This window comes from Melanerpes formicivorus, unplaced genomic scaffold (assembly GCF_026170545.1).
Source record: "Melanerpes formicivorus ecotype bairdi unplaced genomic scaffold, bMelFor1.0.p_v2 SCAF_1, whole genome shotgun sequence".
NCBI lineage: Eukaryota > Metazoa > Chordata > Aves > Piciformes > Picidae > Melanerpes > Melanerpes formicivorus.
Window position 1 is genome coordinate 30,122,692 of NW_027142353.1, and position 26,983 is coordinate 30,149,674.

The 26,983-nt window shown below is 34.8% G+C and overlaps 1 protein-coding gene across 9 annotated transcripts in view; it reads left to right on the forward strand.

Annotated features, from left to right (window-relative positions):
• Positions 1-26,983, forward strand: part of REV1 (REV1 DNA directed polymerase) — a 59,666-nt gene that overhangs the window by 10,489 nt on the left and 22,194 nt on the right. For 3 of the 9 annotated variants that reach the window (XM_068138583.1, XM_068138528.1, XM_068138547.1), the window contains 12 exons: positions 3,077-3,143; positions 3,894-4,026; positions 5,683-5,851; positions 9,299-9,448; positions 11,482-12,191; positions 14,001-14,108; positions 15,551-15,667; positions 20,321-20,453; positions 21,453-21,581; positions 22,237-22,391; positions 24,758-24,877; positions 26,763-26,983. In XM_068138583.1, the coding sequence (XP_067994684.1) occupies positions 3,077-3,143; positions 3,894-4,026; positions 5,683-5,851; positions 9,299-9,448; positions 11,482-12,191; positions 14,001-14,108; positions 15,551-15,667; positions 20,321-20,453; positions 21,453-21,581; positions 22,237-22,391; positions 24,758-24,877; positions 26,763-26,983 (2,212 nt within the window). Of the gene's footprint in view, positions 1-1,394; positions 1,455-3,076; positions 3,144-3,893; positions 4,027-5,656; positions 5,852-9,016; positions 9,191-9,298; positions 9,449-11,481; positions 12,192-14,000; positions 14,109-15,550; positions 15,668-18,517; positions 18,828-20,320; positions 20,454-21,452; positions 21,582-22,236; positions 22,392-24,757; positions 24,878-26,762 lie in introns of those variants that run through there. The other 6 variants (XM_068138555.1, XM_068138537.1, XM_068138563.1 and 3 more) reach the window with 6 other exon arrangements.

Consider the following 26,983-nt stretch of genomic DNA (forward strand, 5'->3'; position numbering starts at 1 on the left):
CAGAATATGAGCATTTCCATTTTATTATCTGGGTGAAGGGGTCACTTTATAGCATGTCCTTTAGGCTCTAGAGATACCCTGAAAACTAGTAACCATGGTGGTTCACTATTACTGAGTCACTGAGCTTTTGTGCTCATATCAACATTAAGAAAATAATCCATGTCTCTCAGTACTTGAGCCAAAGGCATCTAATAATCACTGAAGCACCATTTTCCTAACTTGGAGGTTAAGTGGACTGACAAAGTCAAACCCAATGTCTGCTAATAAAATGGTAAATCATTATCAGATGTTGTAAGTAGGCATTGCAGCCTAGCATCTCCATTTTTGCAGGCTCTAGGAAGACAACTTGATATGCCATGTTCTTGATACACCAAAAATAGTTTGGTTTTTGTGACTTCTAGTTTTAATCAAACTAGGCATGTACCCATGGTTCTGATTTGCCCCACTGGTTTTGGTTTTCTGATCTAATAGTTTTTACACAGAGATCACTCCTCCTCCCTCCCAGTGTCCTGGATAAAAATGAAATGTCTTTCAAGGTTTCAGAAAAGCTTACCCTCATGAAAGCAGTTGTTCAGTTTCTTGGGCATTAGATACTTTAGTTTAAGCATACAGTTGTCTATATAGCAGTCAGAGAAACTACATATCAGATCCTACTTCTCAAGAACTCAGTGACTGGAATAAAAAAATATCTTTGCTAGGCTGATGTTGCAGTGTCTTGTAGTGTGGGTTGTGCACAGTCTTGAACATTCTTTGTTGTTTCTTTGTTTGTTTTTCAGATTTAGAGTTTCTTTTCATGATAGTTTCTTAATAATAGACATGCTTTTGGTTGTTGCTATTGTAATTTTTACATTTTTTATTTATTTTTTTTTCAGAAGGAGAAAGGGTGGGTAATCAGCAGTTTAAATTCTGGTGTCTCTTATGAGCTCATACATTGATACCTCTAGTATGTAAAACAACTAGATGACATTTTTGTAGTGGATACCTGTTTTCTCTGAGAATTTCTTAGCCAGAAGTGATAGATTTGAATTTCAATTGACGTAGCTGATAGAACAATACAGATTTTCCATATGAAAGAAGTCATATAACCATTCGCAGTAGTTACTGTCCTCTACAGGAAAAATGTTCATTTTGTATTTCATGTGGTCATCTAGATGATCTCTCATTTTTCTCTCTGCTCCTTAAGAGTTTTGTGGTATCTATTAGGTGTAATGTAAACCACTAAAAATATCGGAAAGGCCAGTGTCTTGGAAGCTGGTTTCTGAGAAGCACATTCCTAGAGAAAAAACAGCATACTGAGGAGGGATTGCTTTGTTTCGGTTACTGATACAGAGTTCGTCTCCTTGACATGTGATTAGTCTTCATAATTACATACATGTGATTAGGCTATGTTTCAGATTGCAGCAACTACAAGAAGAATAGAACCAGGTGCATCATAATCTTCCTGTGTTGCAAAGGTACTGAAACATACCACTTAAGCTTGTCTTTTCAGCATAGTTACACCTGCTTTGACTATAATTCCAGGGTTGCCTAATATGGCATATTTGCAGTATTCCATGAAAATGATCGTATTTACGAAAACTTTCCTGCATCTCTGTCATCTTCTGCCAATGAAACTTGCTCACAGCAAGGATGATTTTACTGCATTTCAAAATATGCCTGTTTGGTAGCTCTAGAAGAAAAGAGTTTTAAGAAATAAAAGCTCAAATTCAGCTGTTATCCAGTTTCAGAGGAAACAAAAAATTCATATGCTATAGAATGCAGTTTCCAGAAAAGTGCAGCAGAAGGCCTGGACATTGTTATCTCCATCCACAGCTGTATGTCCTTTCTGGTGAGCTGGAGACTGGGTGAAGGTTCTGGGCTCTGTTACTGGATGATGCTATGAATAGTCCAGAGAACAGCTACCCAACCATCGACTTCCTTCTGTGTACTAACTGTAGTTTGGTGCATTTTTGTGGAGGATAAAGGAATAGAAAATAACAAAAGTGCCTAGCATAAATCTTCCTTTTAGTTTCAGTGTCTTGTCCTTGTACTCTTAAAAGCTGATAGCCTTAAAAGACAGAACTTTTTTTTTATTTAGAGAACTAGATAAGAGTAGAAAGTCAGAGATATAATAGCAGCAGTGACCTCATGATCTTACATCCATCATTAATCAGTATTTTAAAATCAGTGCTACAACAGCTATAGTTAATGTGAATCACTTGGGTGCAGCAAACAGTTGACCACACTCCAAAATGTTTCTTTTTCTCTCCTCCAGTTCTGTTCTAGCCAACTAATAGCTCATCTGGGGACACTGCTGTGTATAGCTCATGGTCCAGGGATAAGTGTTTATGTAAAGGAAAATGGCAGTTTGGCTGGTTGGCTATATTTGTTCATTATTAAGAAATACAAACAAACAAACCCCAAATAAATCACAAGTCTAGCTGTAGATCATGTAGATCATATTAGATCATTTAAACAACTGGCTTTTCACTGACCGTAAGATGACCTTGGGGCTTTTTGTTTTTTAAATTCTGTGTGAAGTATTGCATTGAAGAAACAGGTGTTTGTACTTTTTACGGTTACCTGTAAATATATTGACAACATTAATCCAGTGTCTCATACCAGGAGGTGTTTGTCTGAATCCCACCATGTAGATAGTATCAAATAAGAAATAAAAGGTTGTACCTTACTTGCGCAATATTTTGCATGAATGGTAGCAATTATATTTAAGAGTCTTTTATTACTCCTTTTTTTATAGGAGATGTATAATGAGCAGGAAGAGTTTAATAAATCATAATTTATTAAACTGAACATTGTAATGAGTTTTTTGTATTCGAGGTAAATAGAACAAAATGTGCATGCTTGTTTTTTGGTACACAGAAGGAGTGACAGTGTGCAGTACTACAAAACTGAGGACCTAGGCTTTTATGCAATTTTTTTCATTTCTAGGTTAACAGTGTAACTCTCATACTTTAGTGAAGCTCCTTGAAAAACATCATTTTGTGGTAATCTGTAGATGTCCTGTAATGTGTCATTGAAGTGCCACTGATGATATTACTAAACCTCTAATTGATCAAGCATTGTTCTTCCTATGCAGAGGCTTCAGTATGAGGCGGGGTGGATGGCGAAAACGGGCTGCCGAGGGCGATGGCTGGGGAATATGGGTATGTTCAAAACTAAGTGTTTAGTGTTGTTTTAGTTTGGTTTGGGTTTTTTGAGAGGTAAATGGCACTGTGGTTTAAAAAGCTTTACAGTTTTGTTGTATATGTTAAAGGTACGTTCTAAATTAAACCCCTTGGTTTCACTTGCAATCTATATTCATAAGAATATTTTTTTTTAAATTACTAGTTTTTGAAATCTTCATTCACAATAATCCATTACATTGCAAAAGTAATTAGTGCTGACCCTTAAATAGCTTTAAATCATCAGTTAAAAATTAAATAATCTTGAAACTCTTTATGGGTGACTCCACATTCTATATAGGTGTAAAAACAATCATCTCGTTTACGTAGATATTTATGCTGCTACTGTCTCATATATATTGAAGAACTGAAAATACTTGAAGCTAAATGAATATTCTCTAGTTTGTTTCTTTAGGCAGTGATCCTCTCTTTAGCATCCAGGCTAGCATCATTCTCTTATTTTTTCTTTGTTTTTTACTCTAAAAATATTGTATACAGATAGGGTCATTTTCTCATAGACTTAAGATAAAAGAAATACTAAATAAATCCTGTCATGTTGGAAACAAGATACTGGTTTTCATTTGGAAAAAGAATATGTCTTCTATATGTTAACCAAAATAAAACTGAAGGGATACTGCTTACTTTTCCAGTTTTATAACTGACCAATTTCTGTCTGTAAACATTAGAAAATAAAACATCATGGGGTTTGTTTTGTTTTGACTTAAAAACTAGGGCGGATACATGTCTGCAAAGGTTAAGAAACTGGAGGATCAGTTCCGGTCCGATTCAGCCATACAGCACCAGAGGGATGGAAATTCATCAACTATCTTTAGTGGAGTTTCTATCTATGTCAATGGCTTTACAGGTGAAGCTTTTATTATTTTAAGGATTTGTTCTGTTTTGTTGTACTGTCTGTTGGTAAACCAAGTAAATCCTAAATGGATTAAAGAACTGTAAAACACATGAGTTTACAGCTAAGTAAATACATAACCATTACAGTATATGTTTTGTGTATTATGTTCATTTGTGTTTCATGTTTAAAGCTTTTCATACAAAATCAGACTTAGGTTCTGAGTATAAGTATTACTTTTGTAAATCATTTACATGAATGGTCACTAGTACAAATAGGAGTAAATTTTTCTACCTTTCTGCAGATACTATTTGAAATGAAACCTTCCAACTTCCTATGTGCTCCCACATATATTCAGTTTTTTATTTTTCAAGCTATTGATGGTTGGAGTGTATGTATTCAGTTTATGTTTGGGTTGATATGTTGGGGTTTTCTTGCTCAGTGGTGTAATGCTTGAGATGGTGAACCCAGTAATAGTGGAAGAAGTAAGAGAAGAGGTAACACATATATATATGCGTTGTCTGTGGTGGGCTGATAGTGCATTAAGAATTTTAATCATATTTCTTCTGGGTTCGGTAAGGCAGCTTAACAACCTTTCTGAAACTTCCCAGAAGCTTTTTTTCAGGGACCTATGCCAGGGGTGTTCTGACTATAACATAACTGATGCATACAACTTCTATGATAACATAGCAGTGGCTTAAACATAGGGCTCAAGTGGACTGAAAAAGGTTAAGGTGGACATGTTAACCTATTAATACGTCTGATTCAGTTTTAATAAATGTGATTTCTTTAGTGAAAATCTAGCATTTCCTTATTCTTCAAGGTAGAAGAACTCTACTAGTTGTTCAGAAGTCTGAAATAGGACAGGAAATGTGTGCTATTTTTAGTTAAGAGTTAGAGATATAATCAAGTGTTAGAAATATTTTGAGAGCTGACAGTAGGCCTATGGAAGGAATTGTAACTGTATTCCTGTATTGAAAAACTTTTTCTTTCCAGTATCTCATGCCAGACTGACTGTTCAAAACACTCTATTTTTGCTGACCCAAACCATTGCCTTTTGGTGTCAGTGTGATACCACAACAAAGGTTTTCCTAAAGCTGAAAGGTTTTTTTCTTTCATTTTCTCTCCTCTGCTTGCAAAATAAGTATATTTTTAACAATAAGAAGAGATGTTAGTTTTTAAGATATTCTTTGTTCCCTGTAACAATTCAAGAATACATCAGAAATTATATAGTAGGACTTCTGTGCTGTTGGTAAACCCTTTCGGTATTAATTCTTTAATACTACTTTTGATTATAAACTACTCTACCAGGCTCTGGTGAAAAGATCAGTGAGTTAATGTGATTTTGTGTTGATGCACGGTGGTTTATAATGTAGCATAGCATTAAATCTACTTGAGTACTTTTTTCCCTCTCCAACGCATGTGTTGTGGAAAGATCCTCTATAACATGTAAAATTTTTACATTTTGAATTGGTCTCTTCAGAAACACAGTGTTACACATTTCTTCAGAAACGGTTTTTGTGATTTGTTCTTTGAAGAACTTGTAAGTTTTTTCAGGAGAAAACTAAATTTTTGCACTCTTTCTGATAACAGCATCATATTTCTCAAAGTTATTTTTCTTACTATACCTGCTGACACAAAACAGGAATATTTATGGTTTTAATTTTATAGATCCCTCAGCTGATGAATTAAGACGGCTAATGATGTTGCATGGAGGCCAATACCATGTGTATTATTCCAGATCAAAAACAACTCACATCATTGCCACAAATCTTCCAAATGCCAAAATAAAAGAATTGAAAGGAGAAAAAGTAGTTCGTCCAGAATGGATCATGGAAAGGTAAGTTTACATCTACTGCTTTTGGTTTCTTGTTTTGGAAGAAAAATACAAAGACTGGAAAAAACAGCATTACAGAATATTGCATTTTGAGATTGTTTAAAATAAATGTATCTTGCAACAACTGAGTAAAATGACTACTGTTATATTGAAGATATGTTTCCTGGTGATTGTTTCTTAAGAAACTTCACTGAAAACATTCAGCAAGTCTTAGTCATATTAGGAAACTGAACATTTTCCTGTTGATCTCATTTAATATCCAATCAAATAACTGGCTTTCAGGTCAGTATGTTTAAATAGGTGCCAGGTGATTGTGTTTTAACCTCTTGCCTTGTGCATTGCCTACATTTCACTTCATCTAGTAAATAAAGAGGAATATTAATTGAAATGCATTTTCATAAAATTGATACTAATCCAACTAAACATTTATTGTGTTCTGGCTTTGTAATTCAACAATAACAAACGAGAAAAACCCAGCCCAAACCACAGAAAGACACAATTTATGTTCGTTGGTTCCTCAGTGCACTGGAATATGTAAGATCAACTAAAGTTGTCCTCAGGTCCTTGGAAAATACAATAGCCAGGCTCAGAGCAGTCAATCTGGCTTGCAGCTGTCATCTTCCATCAGAGGAACTCATGGGAAATAGGCAGGAATATGTTCTGGAAATCATTCTGTCAGTGTCATGCTATTGTTAACAAGCCTCTTTCGTAGATGACCAGCAGAAACAAGTGAAAAACCAGTTCTGCATACATACTTGTAGAATCGTAATTCTGGTTCCTATTTTCAGTTTGCTGATTTCAGTCCTTTGGATTCAGTTACTTTCATGTCATGTACCTTCAAAGTAAATTTTTTTAACTTTATAAAATTATAGGGTCTTCAGTTTTGAAGAAGACTTCAGGTACAATTTTTGAACAGTTTTTAGGGCTTCATCCATGAGTTTAAGTACTTGGAAAGATGATGGTAGATCTGGTTTTATTTGGAAGGCGTGACTGTTTTAATTTATCCCATTAACGCTTGCTATGATTTTAACCATGTTGCGAAATAAAATTAGGTACATTCAGTAGAAACTTTCTAGAATCAATGTATGACATCTCCTATAATTTTCCTTATGATGTCTTATGTTAAGGTTCTGCATCTCCTGGTTCTAGAAGGTTGTTCTTTTGAACAGTCAGAAGAACTGTGTATAGACATGGGGTTGGGCACAAGAAGACAGGGAACTAACTGTCTCAGTAGTGCAAGTGTTTATATTAGAATCTGGAGTAAAAGTAGTCTCACAACCTCTCGTTTTTCCCCATCTTCTGAACAGTGTGAAGAACACTAATTGGTTAAATATTTCATCTCCATGTATGGAATGGCAAATGTAGATCAGTTGGATGTGTAGTAGATTAGTGCAGTGGATGTAGAGGATTTACTGAATATTGAATGTTCATGTCTACATCATGTTACGGTAATACAATGGATTTGAGTTTTTTGGTTTGGTTAAGTATCAGCCCTAAAATGTTACTGTCACAAATTGCTGGTAAAGCAGTGTTGCTAGGTCTTCAGTCTTGTTATCAAAGGTTGCAAAATGGAAAGGTCATTTGCCTGTGGAGCTTTAATTTATTTCTTTGTGTGCACACATTGTAATCTTGCCCTTAATTATGTGTTCACATGCCATCTCTTTTCACTATACTTGCCACATTCTTTTCACAGAAAAGGTTCAGGCTGCAAATCACTAATTCAGTGACTTGGTTTTCACTTTTTGTCTCCGTAACCCTGTTCCTTACTTACTGCATGTGACTCGAATTCTTTGCTGATAATGGAATGAATAATTAATTGCTGTCTTTTATTGGTTCTTATCACTATAGCATCTGTCTGCTTTCCAGCGATTAATGGACTTACCATGAACATATTAAAATAGCTATTATTTTCATTTTTTGTTTGAGAGCCAGCAAAGAGACATTAAAACAAAAATGTCAATAATTTGGAATATGCCATGTGAACTATCTAAGATAGGATTTTTTCAGTTACTTATATAAAGATGGTAAGATACATGTTGAAATCTATTGCTGCATTAAAAGATTTGCATATTCTGAACTGAACATTCTGAACTGTGGTCTGAAGTCAGACTCTCATAAACCTGTTGTTAAATGCAAGTAGCTCTAGAATTTTGGCTTGATTAGCATTACAAAGAGATTGTATTGTAAGACTAATTGGAAAATTCAGTATTCTAGAGTAAGGTGTAGTTGCTTGAGCAACAGAATTATTCATTCTGCACGCCCCTTTCTCTGTGTTTGCTCTGCCTTTCCATTCCTGCAACAAATGAAGAGATTTTCAGGCAGACCTTGGTGTATGCCTAACTAGTTTTAGTTTATCTAATTGGGAAATTCCATATCCTGTATATTCTTTTCTCTAATTGCAGCAAGAAAGCTTTACAAGGGCTTTTATTCCACTATCCAGCTCCTTTGTAGTACAGATTTCAGTTTGTTAAAAAGCACATCTCCAACAGAAAGCATTCAGGTGTTGAATAACAGAAAACAGTATCTGTCACTGAGATAAATTCTCTTAAAAATTTTGAATTGAATAGTATGTTCAAAAGTGACCACTGTTATTAATCTGCTTTGATGTGAGGGAGGTTCCTCTAATGTAAGAAGTTCAAGCATCTCTGACCTACTGTTCAGTATGAAGAGCAAAGTATAGGCAGGGAAGTCTGTCACCTCTACTCCAGCAGCAGATGTTAAGGTGGAGTTAATGCTGCAGTGTATTTTTTAAGAGGATTCCACTTTAAAGTCCATGACTTCTCTAAGGAAATTAATGATTATTGATGTGTAATTGCATTTTCAATGGAAGAAGAAAAAGAAGAGAGTGATACAGTGGAACACATAGAACAGAACTAGAATGATTGCAGAAGATACATATGGAAGGTATATTTGGGAATTTTTCTTCTGTCTAGCTTTCATTGGTGAATTTTCTCACATTCTTTTGGAATAGAAGAAGTAGTTTTTCCTCAATAGTGAACTGCATCCTAGCTGACCTGCTTCAAATTTTACCCAAATTTGCTCAGGACACATGCATTTGCATTGTTCCAGTTAAAGAGCTCAGTGAGCACTGTTAGTTAGAATAACCAGGACTAGTCAGCAGAGTTTTTTTCATCTGGGCATTGCTTTTTTTTTTTTTTTTTAATCTAGTATTTGGGATTTGCTTCTGTCAGTTGGAGAAAAAAAATGGATATAGACAACTGACCAAGACATCTTTTCTAGTACCAGTCACCATGTCAAATATTACTTTTTAGTTCAATCCACTTAATAGTGGGAAAGGGATTGTGGAAGGGACTGCAAGTACATAGAGCATGACAGCAAAAGGTAATGACCAAAGTCATAGTTTATTGTACATGAGGTGTTTTTCACCATAGAACGTTGGGGGTTTCTTTAAGTGTCTTAAGTACTAACATGTTCCTTTTTTTGTTTCAGCATTAAAGCTGGACGTCTCCTCTCGCACATTCCATATCAGCTTTACACCAAGCAGTCAAGTGTTCAAAAAGGTCTCAACTTTAATAGCGTATGCAAACCTGAAGATGCCATGCCAGGTCCAAGCAATATAGCTAAAGATCTCAATAGGGTGTAAGTGTTTCTGATCTTGCAATGCAGATGCTAATCATTCACTCATAATAGGCTTGGATTTATAGCTACATAGCACTTTTAAAATTCACTTCCACGTTATAAGAGGGAAGTTCTGAGTCACTGAAATTTAAAATTAGGCTGTAGCTGCATAAATAGTTGAGGAAAGAACTGCAGTTACATTGTTTCGAGCCTTGTATCTAGTCTTTGGTCCACACTTTGCTTCATAATGTGACCTAGGAGTCCTAGGAGGCGGTATATCTGTATGGAAGCAACAGTCATACATTAACGGATTCTGACTACTGAGACTCTTTATTTCAAAAACTAGAAGGTGGCATGATTTGATTACTTTTGCTAAAAGTGCCTACAAACAAATATTTGTGAATATAGACTAGCTGTTAAATTCCTTCTTTAGCTTCTTAAAAAGAAGAGTTACAACATACCATATGTATGCTAACACCATGGTTTAAGTCACTCTTGAGAGAGAAGATGGATTAAAAAATCGATTACATTTGTAAAATTTCTTCTCAAAGATCTTGAGAATGGAATAGAACAGAAAGCACCAGCAGAATTTTTAACCGGCAGAGGAACTGGAACTTGGAAAAAAGCTTTCTACTTGACCTAAGTGTTCTGTAGATTTTTTCCCCTCCCTTTTTAAAGAGAGTTCCTGCACCTTTTTCAAAAGACCATGCTTGTTGTTTAGAGAATCCTAAAATTATGGAATGGATGAGGTTGAAAGAGGTTTCTGAAGGTCATCTGGTCCAACACTACTGCTCAAACAGAACCAGTGATACTGTAATGGCAGTCTGTGTTCTTCCAGGGTCAGCTGATCTATTTAGAATTCAGTTCTGCATAAGGCTGAGGAGACTTTACCACATATGTGGGATTTGCCTACATTTAGGAAAAATAAAATCAGTTCCACAAAATGAGCAGTATTTCTTACCCACGTTTTAAACAATGAGTGATAGAATTACCATCTTTTATTATTCCATTGTTAATATTTTTTTTAGTTAGAACTAAATTCAGACTTCAACAAATACCAATCTAGTCTAAAAAGTAGCAGTTTAAAAACCTGCCCTATTCACTGATACTAAATATATACCCCTTTCAACTATGCAACTCCTAACACATGATTATAATAATCTTAACCAAATTGTTGCCACAGTTAATTGGCTTTCTGTTTTCACTGGTACCCTGGATAGCTAATTATTTACCATCTTTTTTTTTTAATTGCTAGCTTTGGGACTTGAGCGTGATGGTTGGTTGGTTTGAGGATTTTTTTGTTCAGATCACCTCTTGAAGGCTTTGGCCTTAATTCCACTTAGGATTTGTTGCAGAGTTAATTTTTTTGAATGAAAGCTTCGCCTCTACACTGCCAGAGTAGAAATAAATTGTCAATGCACTTCTGGCAGCATACTTAGTTTTGTATACTTAAAAGATGACAAGTAGTTTGTTTGGGGTTCTATGGTAAGGTTAAAATGTTTGGTTTATACAGCTTGAGCAGATTTTTGTTGAAAGATGATCGATCTATGACATTCAAATGATTTTCTGAAAAATAAAGTTTTCTGTGTATATTTCCTTTTTCTTGTTGTGTTTGTAACTAGATAAGGAAAATCACATTTCTTGATAAAAAGAAAACTCCTGGTTTGCATATCCCTGCAGCATTCGTACTCTCCGTGGTCATACAGTTCCTTTAACAAATAAATAATTGTTATGATTCATTTCAAGATTGCTGGACAAATTAAGGACTGTAGAAATAGCTTTTCTAATGTGAGCATGATTTTAGTCACTCCTGTGTAAACTCCTGGTACTGTTAATAATAACTGAATCTGTGAAATATTTTGTAGAGCTGTACAGTATTTTGAGACATGAAGAGGATATGGCTCAGAGTTTGAGAAAATTGTCTTGAATATCTAAAAACTACTCAAGTACATACTGATAACAGCTAGGAAGATAAATACTTAACATTTAAAATGACCTGTGAATTTGCCTTGTTTTATAAAAGATGTGGTATTAAACAGTCATATCTGTTTCAGAAATCATATTAAAAAGTGTGAGATGGAAAACGAGATCACACCCAATGGAATAAGTAGCTGGAATGAAGAAGAGGAAGAAGAAAGTGACAATTTTGGATTTACAGAGCTGGAACAGATCCTTCCTGGACAGAAACAAAACGGGATTCAGTCTCACAAAGCCAGTACTGCCATTTTTAACGGACACACACATGCTTCTACCAGTGCCTTAAAGACACAGGATTGCTCCTTGCCCTCCAGCAACAATGTTGCAAGTAGGTTCTCTATGGGCCTTGTGCAGGAGGGGAAGACTGAGAAAGGCATGGCTGACTTCAGAGACTGCACAACACAGCAGTTGCATCAGAGCAACAGAAATACAGACTTTTATGGGAATCCACATAGGACTATGAGTATTTCATCCTCATCTTCATCTTTGCACAGTAATGCTAAAATAAATGGTGCTCACCACTCCACTGTTCAGGGGCCTTCAAGCACAAAAAGCACTTCTGTACCTACTCCTAGCAAGGCAGCTTCCTTTCCTATGTCCAAACCTTCAGATTGTAGTTTTATTTCTGAATTTTATTCACATTCAAGATTGCATCATATATCAACGTGGAAGTGTGAATTAACAGAGTTTGTCAACAGCCTACAGAAAAAAAACAGCGGTGTCTTCCCAGGAAGGGAAAAATTAAAAAAATGGAAAGCAGGCAGGTCTGCACTTAAAACTGACACAGGTAGATACTTGTTTAAGAAGGTTTATGTTGAGAAGGTGCCTATATCTTTATTTGTACATTAATTGTCTAACTGAAACAGTTAGTATTCAATATTCATATTGCAGTGTAGCTATCTGGAAAAGCATGGTGACTTTGATGTACTGAGAACTAACGGCTCCAACCTTTTTTGGTTTTGTTTGAGGTTTTTTAACTTAAAATATGACTTAATGTGATACTCTGTCCTACCTCCTTGTAGAAATAGTATTTCTGACTTTACCAAGATATGTGGATTGAGCAGGGGGGAAAAATACTATAAATACCTAAATACAGAAGTCTGATTTGGAAATCTAAAAGGGAAAACACAAAACCAAAAAAAAACCCTTGCTGCTTACACATCAGTGTGAGAACTTAAAATACAAATAACAATTGGAAGTTAATTGAAATTTCAGTTACATTTTACTCAAAAGAGTTTTATATACCTCTGGGTCTGTTTAAATGGATAGCAATGTTATATGAGACTTCTGAACCTCACTTGTGACAGAAGAGAAATGTTCTATGTCATTACATTGAGGGCTAAGGTGAAAAAATGTAATTCATGAGAGGTAGTCTTACAAGTATAGATACAGTATTTCACAACTTTAGAATCTCTCATTTACAGTCTTACTAAATTAAAAGGCTAGCTCTGTAGCATCAAAGAGATTATAATTTTGTTGTGCTTCTAAAATACTCCTTTATATATGAAAATATGCTTGCTGATTAATTAACACATCCTATAAATTATTGTTAGGTATTGATAGATAAATTAACTGATTCTGTGTTTGTGCTGGGACACCCCAGTTATAAAACACGTTAGCTTACAAATTACCTTACTGTGTATTTTTCACTCAAAATATGATACAAACTAGTATTTTTTCTCTCTTTGATTTGGCCTAGAGTATTCAAATAGTTAATGACTATTTAATTTGACAAGTAGAAACTTTAAACATAACTTGGTTGCTTAATTTGTAAATACATTCTTTTAAGAAAGTCCTTATTTTTCAAAGAATTATTTCAAGTGGTAAATTATTAAAACCAAGAAAACATTTTTCTGATTGCCCAGCAATTAACTCTTCTGTTAAGCAGAACAGTTCACTTGATGTATTGAAGTATTTTTTTGTTACACTTTATGCATTGCTCGAATTAAGACTTTTGTTTTTTTCCTTGTTATGGTATAGTCTCCTCTGATAGGTGAGCAACATAGCCATGCAGACTTGAACTTCTAGAATACCTGACACAATTATTTCTAGTGCTTAAGGCATGTAAGTTTTTCAGTTTGGAGCTATCATGCTCATCTTCTCTTAATGTTTGCATGAGTGTAGGTGCAGTAATGACAAAATTCAATTGCATGGGAGGTTTAAACCTTAATTCTGGTGTGTTTCATGAAGAATTAAGGGTAGGCCTTAGTCCAGCTAAACTGTTTTTTGATTATTTTTTTTCTTGGAACAGTCTTCTGATTACTGAAGAAAGGGGAGTAAAGTTCTCTGTTACAAATTCAGTGTTAATATACCAAAATATGATTCAGTTCCCATGACATGTATTAATCTTCTTGCGTTGGTGGAATTTGTTAGGTAGAAAGTGTTAATTATGAGAAAAGAAAATGGAAGCTTTGAGTTTAGGTTGTTTGACTGCTGTTGATGTTTACATTTCTTCATGAATTTTGTAAATGTAAATATCTTCTTGGTGAGAAAAAGCTAATATAGTTCAAGGTGACAAAACTTGGTGACTACCATAAGTAGTACCAAAGTATATAAATTAGGGTTCAAGTTTTCTATTGGTGTGTCTTCATACTAGGTAATGTGTCTGTTGCAAGCTCAGCCAAGCCACAGAGCTGTATAATGCACCTGGATATGGACTGCTTCTTTGTGTCTGTGGCTATCCGAAATAGACCAGATCTCAAAGGTCAGTATCTAATTCTGCATGTTACAGTTTGCTCAGTTAAGCCCTTAAAATTGAACCCAAACTTGCACACATAGAAAATTAATTTTGCATGTTAATTTCTTTTCCTGGCACCTTTTGTAGTCAGATCATGCAGCATTCGTATTCATGCTTACTTTCCAACAATCCAAATGCAAGTGGAAGAGAGCACAGGAATTCTCCTTGTCTCCTTTCAGTATTTAAAGTAGGAAAAGTAAAATCTGGAATGGCCATTCTCTTTAACATGGTACATATCTTAGTGAAACTTAAATCTACTGGTTTAGAATGTGGAGATCAAATACTAGCTGTACCAGAAGTGGATGTTGGACACTGTTAAAAAAAAAAAAAAAAAAAAAAAAAACAAGAGGAAGGTGGGTGGGCAGAAAGAATGGGGTATCCTAATAATGTTCCTGAAGGTAATGTAAGGAGCTTTAACTAGAAAAGTGGAAAGGTCAAGATTGAGAATGAATAGTGTTTGCCTGATGTTCCTCTTTCAAGGGAAATTTGCTGCTGCTCCCGTTTCTATCCAAGCTCTCACACGTGAAGTATTATAAAACCTGGAGGATGAGCAATTCTGTTCACATTTAGAAGTTAGTGATTTTCATGATTGTCTTTAGGGCACAGGAATAGCAAGTGGAGATCCTTAGCAAGTTTTAGTGGTATTTTTACAAATGTGCTGTTCAGAAATGGAGATACTAGTTCTATGCAAATGCTGAATTTTGGTGATTCACAAATCTGAAGACTTGGTGCAGAGGTGAGCGTCTGACCCCCAGCTATTCTAGATTTTTGGAAAGAGCAAGCTGTTTATACAGTTCCTTTGCTATCTTCTGTCCAAAAGCAAGAGCAACTGTATCAAAGATGGTCCTGCTATGTTTGAGTCTTAAAATCTTACTTTGTGCCAAGTTTCTAATTCCATTACTGGAACATAAAGAGCCCAGGACTTTTCTGCAAATATTTCTTCTGTGCCACGTATGTCTGCCAGAACTTTCAGTGCATAAATTAGTTTCCTGTAGAAAAACTATGCAGCTGTTGACACTACTAAAAAGTCAAAGTTTACTAAAGATTTTATTTTGTACAGTTAATTAAACAGTGAGTGTGTTGGTATGTGTATACACTCCTAATGAATCACTAGAATGTTGTTGAAGTTTCACAACTGCCATCATTACTAGTTATTAATGACAAACAAGTATGGCTGTATTTTTAACTCTTTAAAAACTTTTCTTTACATGTGACTGCAAGTAGGATAGCAAATTCATAGTCAAAATGCAAGGTTAGTTTCATAGGTGTTTCTTTCTTAATGCTGTAAGACTGTCTAGGCTTGAAAGAAATTATTAAAAACTAGACATGATTTTACCCTAGTTGTGCCATTATTAAAACATAAGCAATTATAAGTGTTGACTTACAATACATACATTTCTTCTTCACAGGAAAACCAGTGGCTGTTACTAGTAACAGAGGTGCAGGAAAAGCACCACTGCGCCCTGGTGCAAACCCCGAGCTTGAACAGCAATATTACCACAATAAACTATTGAATGGCAAAGCAGGTACAGATAAGCGTGTGTGTCTGTATGTTTTTAACTCTTGTTGTTGAAGACTTTAAGTAAAAAGTTATTAATAATTACACAGTGGATGAATTTGTTTTTTTTTCATGCAGGGGATATTAGAAAATAAATATATCTGGACTACATGATGCTCTGTAATAATATGCCACTGTGAATTCTTGTTTGTTAGCTTTGCTCAGAGTAAGTGAGTTACTTTGGAGTAATTTTAGGTTTTGCCCACTTTTGCTGAGGTTGAGAATAAGATACAATGTTAAGTAATTATTTTATAAAGAAATAAATACAAGTTGACTGGGTTCAATACATTCTGAGTAAGTCTATTATGAAGAAAAAGGTACAAAATTTTAAAAGTCTCATAAAAGTTTTTTACTGTAGAAATAGAAATGATAGCACATAGGCTAGTGAGAAACTGATTGAAGTTGGCTTAGCTGGCTTTCGAAGTGCATGTGTGCAATATCTGTGTACAATGAGTTCACCTGGGTGGTTTTTAGAGCATTTCAAGTTTCTGCAAAGTCTTTGCAATTTCTTGAGTTCTGTATCTCCCACAGTTTGTTTCCTCAAAACCAGGGCATCTCTAGCTTGAGAATTGCTTACTTGCTTGTAGTAATTTAGAAATCTGTTACTTTCTGTGTCCTCAAGTAGTAGTATACTAATGTAAACAACAGTGAAAAAGGTCTTACTATACTGCCTGAGCTCATTTAGTTTGAGAAAATATATTGCTAAACATCAGGAAATGGTTTCTCTCTTTTTTTCTCCAACAGTCAGCTTCATCAGCTTGAAGCTTACTTACCACAGTGGTGTTTAAAAGTGCATGTACAACAGGCAGCTGCTATTTAATTTCAGTTTAGATTTAGATGTTGACTTCATTCCTTGCCCCTTGTGTGTGCACTATTTACCGCCCTTGTGGTAGGAAGTAATAGTGTCAGAGCTTACACCACAGTGAGTTATTTGGTTTATGCAAGAGGTGGGAAAAGTTTGTTCTTCCATAGTTGTTTTGAAATGTTAGTACCTTAAAAAAAAATCTGCCACTTGTCAGAGATGTTTGAAAGATGGTATTACAGGAAGTGATGCCATTTTATTTGTATTTTTGCTGTAGTTTATGAACACTTGAAAACCAAGGTAGAATGTATGTTTGTGGAACCTGCTGGCCTTTTAACTTTTTAGGGACTTTGCATGATACTCCAGACTTGGTTTCTTCTGTGTTGTTTTCTGTAGTATAGCTTTGTATGAAGCATTTATTGGTAGTTCAGTTTTATACAGTGACTTCGTAACTTGGGTTAGGACTTTACACAGAATAGGAGTCATAACTTGATACAATTAAGTGCTGTTTGGAGAGAGAAGCAGTTAAATTATGGAAGTTTAGCTGATAATTTAGCATATTCTTTGTGATTCACAAATTCAGTAGAATCTCTTCTACTATATTTATTACTTAAGGGAACAGCGTATTTCAGCCTCATTATATAAGAAACTCAGTTTCTTACTGCAGCAGATTTTTCTGAATACCCACACATTCATTTCTTTAACATCAGCATCCAATCTCACTGGCTTGCACACAGGCAGGCACATAGCTCTTTCTTTCTTGATACTTGACACTGGTTGTGCAACTACTGTTTTGGTGAAAGGATTTTTCTCCTTTTTATAGTCTTTATCTCATTAGCTGCTGTTTGTAGTATTTTTTAGTCTCTTTATTATTTTTCTCCATGCACAATGATTTTATCAACCAGAAGTACAGCCTGTAGTTTCTGCTTGCATTCTCCTAAGTACATGGCTTGTCTTCCTTTGGGGGGAAAGAAATGACAGGTGTATGTGGTCTTAGCTGGACGGCTGGAATTGCAGGTTAGGCTTTTCTAACATCACAGTATCTTAGTGTATGTGACACACTTCACAGCATGTGTTCAATTGTGCCATGCCCCAGCGGTAAATATGGTCCAGTAGGCATATGTATGACGTGGAAAAGTACTTTTCTAAAATGTCAGAAATACAGAATGCTAAGTTCTGCTGTTGAACATACACAGTTCTGTTTGGGGACAGGTTACATAAATGAAATAAAAAGGTAGTTGGGACCAGCTTTGAACATGAGCATATTTTTGCATCCATGCTGCAACATGGAATCCACTTCATTTTTTGATGCATCATGCTTTTCAGGCTGTTCTCTGATTTTTCCCTTCTCCAAGTCTTGCTTATTTATGAAGAAAGTTCCAAATTAAAAAAACACCAACAAAACAAAATTAAACAAAACAACCCCCCGCGAACAAAACCAAACTGAACAAACAAACCCAAATCCTTATGAATCACTTTTGACTAAATACTGAATCCTGCTGTGTAGGAATCCTGTCTATGCTGCTTCAGCTACTTTTTTTTTTTTTTTTTTTTTGCAAAGTACTTCTTTAGTGGTACTGATTCCTGCCTTTGATCTGCATTGCTAGACAAATATCTAGTGTCAATAGAATCTTGAATCTTTTATGAAATACTTTCTTTTCTTGTATATTTTTACATTTATGACTTACTATTGTTCTCACCCCAAATCTCCAAATTGGAGATAACCTTTCTGGGTAGTAGAATTACTTCTCTACATACGTGCCATCTTTTAGCACTGATACTCTAAAGACAGAAGATTAACATATGTTAATCAGGATTCATAGTCTGGGTTCTCTTTTCCATGGCCAGGATGCCCAAGATGTGAATGTTTTCTAGGCTTCCTTTCCCTCAACCCTCATATCTCCCTTTTTTTCATTCTAAAGAGCAGCAGATTTTAACCATCATATTAGTCACAGATTTATTCTCAGCGATTTCTTTTTCACAGACTTGGGTCCTGGCCTCTGATTTCTCCATCCGTTGCTCCACATTCACCATGTGCCTGTCTAGTTTCCCAGCTTTTGGTGAGAGGTTCTCTACCTTGCCTTCCATTGAGGACAATGTGTTCTGCATTGCCCTGAATTTCACATGAAGTGACTCCATCAGCTCATGGGGGAAACTGCTCTGCTGCGATGTGGAAAAAGTCGACGAGTCCAATGAAGATAGACAAGATGACAGCATCATCTCAGGCCAGGGCACAGGAAGGCATGGACTAAAGAAATTGTTCTTGTCATTCTTATCTTTATTTGGGGCATAAGTTTGCTCTAATTTTCAGTTACAGACATCTTAGGTAACTTACTGAGAACATCATACTTTAAAATATTTAAGACATAAAAAGGTGCACAAATTTAGCAGAAATTCTGAATAAAAGCCATTTTTCACAGGAGTCAGGCTCTGCCCCTGCTGTCTCCACTCACTCATTACAGCACTTTCTCTGGTCTGTTAACTACCTGTACGTGCACATAGCACCTTATTTCCTTTCATTGAGATTACCAGTGTGTTAAGTTGCTAGTACCATGAAACAGAATTAGGCATTGTGGCACTCTGAAGATAACTCCCTGCTTATTATATTACAAAGGTGTATGATATTAAATAGACTACAGCAGTGAAAAAAACCCAACCTATAACATGCATATTTGATTTCTTTTTAAGTAAATAGAAGGTTGTTGTCTGTATGATACCTTGTTTTGATACTGATGGGGTGCTTGGGAGGGCATAGCAGTCTTTGCATCTAGCCGGTTTTGTTTTTTTTTGAGGCTAATCTATACTTGGAGTATAGGCATGTATCTGTCAAGGTTTACATACTCTGAAAACCTGAATAGAAAATGCTTTACTTGATTCCAGTATTTAGTGTCATGGAATTTTGTTCTAGTACATAATACACAGTGGGCCTGAAGGACTCTTTAAAATTTGTGTTGGTGCATGCAGTAAAGTTTTGTAGAATTAGGGAAACTGTCTCATTTTAAGTCTGGGGTTGCAGTATTTGTAATTGGAAGTTGACCTAGGCTAGTAAGAGAATGAATAGGAACTAACAGCAGAAGTTTTGTCAATTAATATCCCCATGAGAGTGTTAAAGGAAGTACAATTTTCAGCTCACATTTTTTTCATTTGAGCTAATTAGCATTCCAGTTATTGAATTTCTTAACAATCAATTCTAGATTATTAGAAAAAATAGTTTTAAGTAAAACGTTCTAAGTATGATAAAAGATGGGTTTGCATTTTGGAATGAAATTTCTGTGTTTTGGCAGTAGTTGTACTTTTTGTAAAAAGGAATGTAGCTAAGTGTCTTCTTGTTCAGCCAAGCAGTTGGTAAATCTCTTGGTGTCACATACTTGTTTACAGGATATGGTTGTAGCAGTTAGCCGTGAGTGTTTGATCATTTTTATGGACATTAAAACACAGATCAGTCTTATTTTACAGTATGGTGGTATGTAGTCGCAAACAAACTGATCTCTAGTAATTTGGGGGGAAAATAGAAGCAAAATTTTTATGTAGCTTAATACTCTTCTCAGTAATGTGTTCAGACGTACCTGCAGAGTCAGATTACTATATGTGTATATTTGGGGGGGTTTCTGTTTGTTTTCTGGGGCGTCCTTTTTTGGGGGGTGTTTTTTGTTTGGTTTTTTTCCTGGACTGTGGTATGAATCCATGTAGTACTAAGAACCTCTTCATCAACAGGTAGCAGTAGAAAAGTTGTACAAAATAAAATCCACAATTTTTGTTTTATTCACATTCATTCTATTAAACTCTTAAGAAAAAATAACATAAATATTATTTTCTAAGCAGAAATTAGAATACCTGGCAAACTGGACTCATCAGTCTGGGAGCATCCAGATTCCACACATGTGAATGGAGCTGACTTCAACCTCACTGTTTTGTCCATGGCTGAAATAGCTTCTTGTAGTTATGAAGCCAGGTAGGTAAAAGTTACTTATCATGTTGCCTGAAAATATCATACAGATAGGCATGAACTGTCCAAAATAGCAGTTGTTCAGTCAGTTCCCTGAAATTTATCTAGAGGAGAATTATTTCTTACATTTTCAAAAGTTGTATAGGTGGTTAGAATTTAGCACATGGTCTTCCCTATGGATGATGATGCTTTTTAAACACTGCTTAATAGATTTTTTAACCTATGTGTTACTAAAAACAAAGCCTCTTAAGGAAAACTGTATGCCATCCTCTCTCGTTTTGTTGATTTAGTAATTTCATCTTCACTTCTTTGTACCAAAATTGCATTCTTTTATGGAATTAAGAACACTTTGTTACTGAAGGGTTTAGTTAAAATCTGACAGTAAGATTGGTAACTCAACTTAAAAATATTTCTTTCACAGGTTATGTTGAGCATCCTATGTAACATATCTCATAAATGTTCAGACTATGAAACAACTTGTTCTAAATATAAGCATAGTGTTGAAAATGTGGTTTTCTTCTCTGATGGAAATAATACTCCAGAAATAATTTCTCCATTGGAACCTTTTTCAAGCACGCTAGGATAGGCAGGCTTTATATTTGTATCTCAAAAAGTGAGAGTTTTTTTATTACAGGAGCATGATTTTGAAAGCTTGCACAGTGGAATATGAAATCCAGTTACCTTAGTCACTATAGTGTATGTGTGGCTTTAATTTGAAAAAGAAGATAGCAAGTAGTATAGTACTTTCTGGAGACCTTGTCTTAAGCATGTTCCCAAAGGCAGGCATTCCATGCTGCATACCTAAATATTATGCAGCTAATTCAAATACTCTCAAATACTACTTTTCATAGCAATCAAACTGCTAGCAGTTAGATTAAATTCCTTTTTACTGGAAATTAATTTTTGTGTGAGAAGACAAACATTTCACTTGGAAATAGCCCATATTAATTTGTGGAAAAATCAGTACTGTGTTTATTTGGTAATTTGTTTATTATTTAATTTTAGACAAGTCGGCATAAAGAATGGAATGTTTTTTGGCCAGGCAAAGAAGTTGTGTCCAAATCTCCAAGCAGTTTCATATGATTTTGATGCTTACAAAGAAGTGGCACGGACAGTATACGAAATATTAGCAAGGTAAAATGTGCTGTTTGTTTACATGATCTTTTCATGGTAAGGTTAGGAAGTGTATTTTATTTGCCACTGCTGAATGCCATTATTTGATTTACTATTTTCATCTCCATCTTACTCTTCAGCTTCCATAAAGCCATTCCTCTTTGATGTCTTCTTTTTGTAGTATTTTTGTTACTTTGCGCACTGTCCTGCTTCTGAGCATTCTTTTGTTTTTAAGCCAAATCCTGTAAACAGTCAAGATCTGACTTCCAAATGAGTAATTGGTAAATTTTTACTGATTACAGCATGAGAAGCAGATCATTACTTAGAAGTGAGATTTTTTTCGAAAGGTTTTTGGTTTTTTTTTTTAGGAGTGACTTAAGAATGAATTGCCTATTAGAAACTACTTTCTGGTTTAAAATGCAACTGAAACAAACTGAAATTTGTTATTGTTAATGAAAACTCCTTCTCCAACTCTTCCTTTAAAATCCTGATGCATGTTGAGATTGATAATGTTGCTGTGATTTGCTGGTTAAGCATTTTTAATATGTAAGCGGTGTGTGATACAAAACAAGCAGGGAAATGCCACCACAAAAGGAACACTTTATTTGCTGTATACTTGTTTTAACAGATGGTGAGCTGTTGCTGGTGTTTCACCTCCTTTACTTTGTGTTGATAGCTATACTCATAACATCGAAGCAGTCAGTTGTGATGAAGCACTAGTAGATATCACTGAAATCCTTACAGAGACCAGATTGACTCCTGATGAGCTTGCAAATGTTATCCGCACTGAAATCAAAGCCCAGACTAAATGCACTGCTTCTGTTGGGATGGGTAAGTGCCATATTTCATTTCTGTTTACAAGCAATGCCTGCTATCGTTAGGTGTGTTGAATCTATGTTAAGGTTGCTAAAAGTGTCCTGTGATACTGAGTATGTTGCCATTTGCACTAAATTAGTGTAAATAAAAATGCAAGAAAATCTTCATAAGTGGAGAGTTTTTAAGCAAAAATTTATAAAATTGCTATCACTTCTGTCTGGACAGTGTGCTAAAATTCTATCTGTATGATATTTTTACATTCATTTTTATGAAATGCTACTGGGTTTTTTCCAGTAAATAGAAAATTAAGCACAGATTCTGTTCCTTATCAGAGATAGCAGTAAGAGTTTACAGGGTGGCATGATTTAGCATAATTATTCTAAGGTATTGAAAGCAAATTTTTGTGTGATGTGTAGTAGGTATTGTATATGAAAACACATTTGAAAAGACTTTCTTGATTTCTTTTCATTTGGGCCCTTCTCATTTGTTTTTCTTCCTAATTAATACTGGAGTTGAGTATTGTAAATAAATATACTGAGAGTATATAAGCATATGAAATCTACTTGTAAGTCAATCTGAAATTTATTGCTGTAAGCAGAATTCTTCCTTTATTTCTTGTGATACCTTAGTACAGAGACTGTTAATTCCCTGGATTCCTTTTCATGTCTTGTTTTGACTTGAAATATATTTGTAATCTTCTTTATGTACTTATTGTGTTTGGTTTTTTCTATAGAAAGAGTGGAATTAGATTCTAAAGCATTATTTTCTAACCTGACATGATAGTTCTCCTACTGATTGAAAGAGACCAATATCTATGAGCAATTATTTGATGGTTTTTTTATTAATCAGTTTGTGTGAGATACTGGAAAATAATTTTGATAGCCTTTCTAGATATATATGTGGTAGGTAGACGACAAGGACTCTGTCTTTACACTCATAATTCATCATTAAGTAAATAAATCAGAGGAAACCATATACTGTTACATGAATGCAGAGGCCTTATTTCTGAAACATTGTCTGTCAGAAACATACATCTTGTGTCAGCAATTTAAATGTTGCCCAATGGGAAAATTGTACCAATATAATAAAATGTAAATTTGAATAGATACTACAATACTGTTGAGATCTCCTCTCAGCATTATTATTTGATTAGAGATAAATTAAAGACAGACATGTTTATGCCAGTTGAATAAATTTAATTTTTACCCTTGAGATTTTGCTGGCTAAACTAAACTGATTTAAACAATGCTAGTGAAAGATTAAACACTCTTCTATAAATATCGTGTATCTTGATTTCTCATTTGCCAAATGAGGTGTTAGGGTTTTCATACTTAACTTCAGTGTTGTGGGAATAATAGGTTTCAGAAGGTAAATCACTGAGATTTCATGGTATTACAATTATACTGGTATGGTTGATAGATAAGAGGAACAGAAATCTTCAGTATTGTATAGACAAAACATGGATCCCCAAAGATAAATAGGAAATTTAACAAGGAATCTGTCATTAATTGTTTCATCAATTTAAGCTCTCTGGAGAGACATGCCCATAAAGCTCTGTTACTGTTCTTGACTAAAATTTTAGAATAGAAAATAAGGTCTCCCACATAGGTGGAAGGAGAAAAGCAATAGTAACACACCATGCTGCAAGTTGTGAAGTCACCTGACCTTTTATTAGCTTGCTTTATCTTAGAGTGTTTGAGTGGCAATAATGAATGTGATTGGGTATCATTTCAGAGATCTTACTGACTGGGCATGAATAAGGCCATAACAGGGAAGAAAATGTGCTGAAAGAGGTCTTATTCCCACCACATTTTATGACTGCATATAAAAATATAATAAAGTAATTGTATTTTTTTAGTGAGTACTCAGGACAAAATATTATCATAATGCCAGTATTTCACATAGAATATATTTGATAAAATTGTCACCTAGGTATTATTTACATTGTCCACAAGGGATGTTTTTTTAAATCTCTAGTGTTTAAAGATAATACTTCTGAAAATTTTTGACCTTTACACTTAACTGTTTATTTGTACCTCTACATTTGTAGAGCATGTATTCTTAGAGGTATTCTTAGTGAAGTGTCACTCACTTACTTGTTGTTTGTTTTGGGTTTTTTGGTGTTTTTTTGTTTGGTTAGTTTTAACTTCATAATTGTATTTACCACTATAGTTATTATACTGCTGTAACCACAAATACTGCTAGCTGTTCTTTTGGAAGTAGATACTGCAAATGTATTCATGTATTTCATTAAATTCTGTGTAAAGACGAATAATTTTATTTTGCTTGTTTTGCATTTTTTCCTTCACTGTTGAACTGTGACATTGTGCTTGAGAAGACAGAAGTTACCACAGACATACTTGAATTTATTGGTTTTGCAGGTTCTAATATTCTGCTGGCCAGAATGGCAACTCGTAAAGCTAAGCCAGATGGACAGTATCATTTAAAACCTGAAGAAGTAGATGATTTTATCAGAGGTCAACTTGTTACCAGTCTTCCAGGTACTCCTTTGTTTTAGAGGGTGTTTTACTTCCTGATACTAGAGCAGTTTCAGCTACTAATCTGTGTTCTGGACTGGCTAATATTAGATACTATTACATGGTTATGATTAAAAAAAAACAAAACCAAAAACAAAAGAAAAAAGAAAAAGAGAGACTGCTTTCTGAACATTTCTGAAAAGAGTCTCTGTTCCTTTTCCCTAGATCTGAAAAGCATCTTTTTTGGTAAAGAATGTTAAAGATTCACAGAACATTATCTGTGGAAGAAGCTCAGAGTTAGTATGTTTTAGTATGTTCTTTAATAAAATTATTTAGATGAGTGATTTCAAGTGAGTGCTCTTTACTGTATCATAATTAATTTAATAAAAGGAGTAATATTGGGTACATATCACTGTGGGAGGCTTAGAACCATGAACCAGCCCAAAAGAGTATTTTTTCTACAATGGAGTAGAAGGTGTGAAGTGAGGATTTGGAAAAATAGCATAGATACCATAATAAAATAGAGTGTGTATGAAAGAAAAAAAGGAGAAGGAGGAGTTCATTTAATCTCTGCTGCATCCAAGAAACAGAGATATTTTGAAGAGATCTCTTAGAAGGAAAAATAAGAAATAAAATCTAGCAAATCAGAATGTTACCAAAGTAGAGAAGTGTGTCTTTCTGTTGTTCCAGGAAAATACTTAAGAGTTGTAAGCTAAAACGTTTCCTGATGCATAACTCAGTATTGTATTGTTATTGTATTAGTAGTATAATGTGACACAGACATAATGCAAAAAGTGCTGAGTAAGCACTGATCTAGGCTTTGTATGTTAGTGATCAGCTGAACTTAACCTGCATGTGCCCACATGTATTTAGTTCAAAATAATCTTTTTCTCTGTTTAAGAAGGAAAGAGAAGGAAACAAAAAAATTAGACGGCAATAGATACTCAAATGGAAAATTGGAAGGAATAGCACATACAGATGCATGCAGGTTTACCAGAAATTGTGTATCCCCTTCCACGGCCAAGCTTAATTTACAGCACAGCACCATTTCTCTTTGGCATAACTTGCAGGAAATGCTTTTCCTCCACAAAAGTATTCTTCTAGTACTGTGCTTTGACCTGAGTATTTTAAAATTCTCAAAATTCACTTGCGTCTTCATGGGAAAAACTTCTTAAGCATTTGTCAATAATTCCACCCAGACAAAGAAACAGATTATGAAAGACAGAAGCTGATTACCTGAGATTTCTAACTTTCACTGACTTTGGTGGGGTAAACTCATAGGACTCATATTTTTTTGGAAGTAGTAGGCCACCTCTCCAAAATGCAGAAATACACTTAAGTTTATCACGGTTACATATGTGCTGTTGCCATGGATACCTGCAATTTCCAGTGCTTGGTAATTCAAAGCACAAGTGATAAGAGGTATGCTATCACTTCTATGTGAAGTACTATTTTTCTTTTCTGTCTAGGAAGCAGTGGAACAGTAGTCAAAATATTTGTCGATTTTAATTTATATTAAATAACTTGTATATGATGGCAAAACATATATGTTGGACATTCTTTTCAGATTGTGTGTTTTGGTGTTCAGAGCTATATTATCTGTAACAGGCAGTACCTTGTCAAGAAGATTTGCAAGCAGAAGCCATTCACATTTTACCCACAATAAAGAAACACACTGCATTATGACATCTTAAACTCAATACATAGAACAGATTAAAGAAATACAGGTGAACACAGCAAAAGTTTCCATGTGAACCATGTTTTGTTAAGTGGAATTTATCATTTATGGTGTATATTTATTAATTTGATATGACCTTCTGTAGGTTTAAAAAGAAAAAAAATCTTTGTTCAAAACCTGACTGCCTCTGAATTGTGTAGAGTTAGCAGATCTAATTGCCTTTGTTGTTAGGAGTTGGCAGAACGATGGAATCTAAGCTGGCTTCTTTGGGAATTAAAACCTGTGGAGATCTGCAATGTGCTTCAATGTCAAAACTGCAAAAAGAATTTGGTCCAAAAACAGGACAAATGCTCTACAGATTTTGTCGTGGTTTGGATGATCGACCTGTTCGTACAGAAAAAGAAAGAAAATCTGTTTCAGCAGAAATCAACTATGGAATAAGGTTTACACAG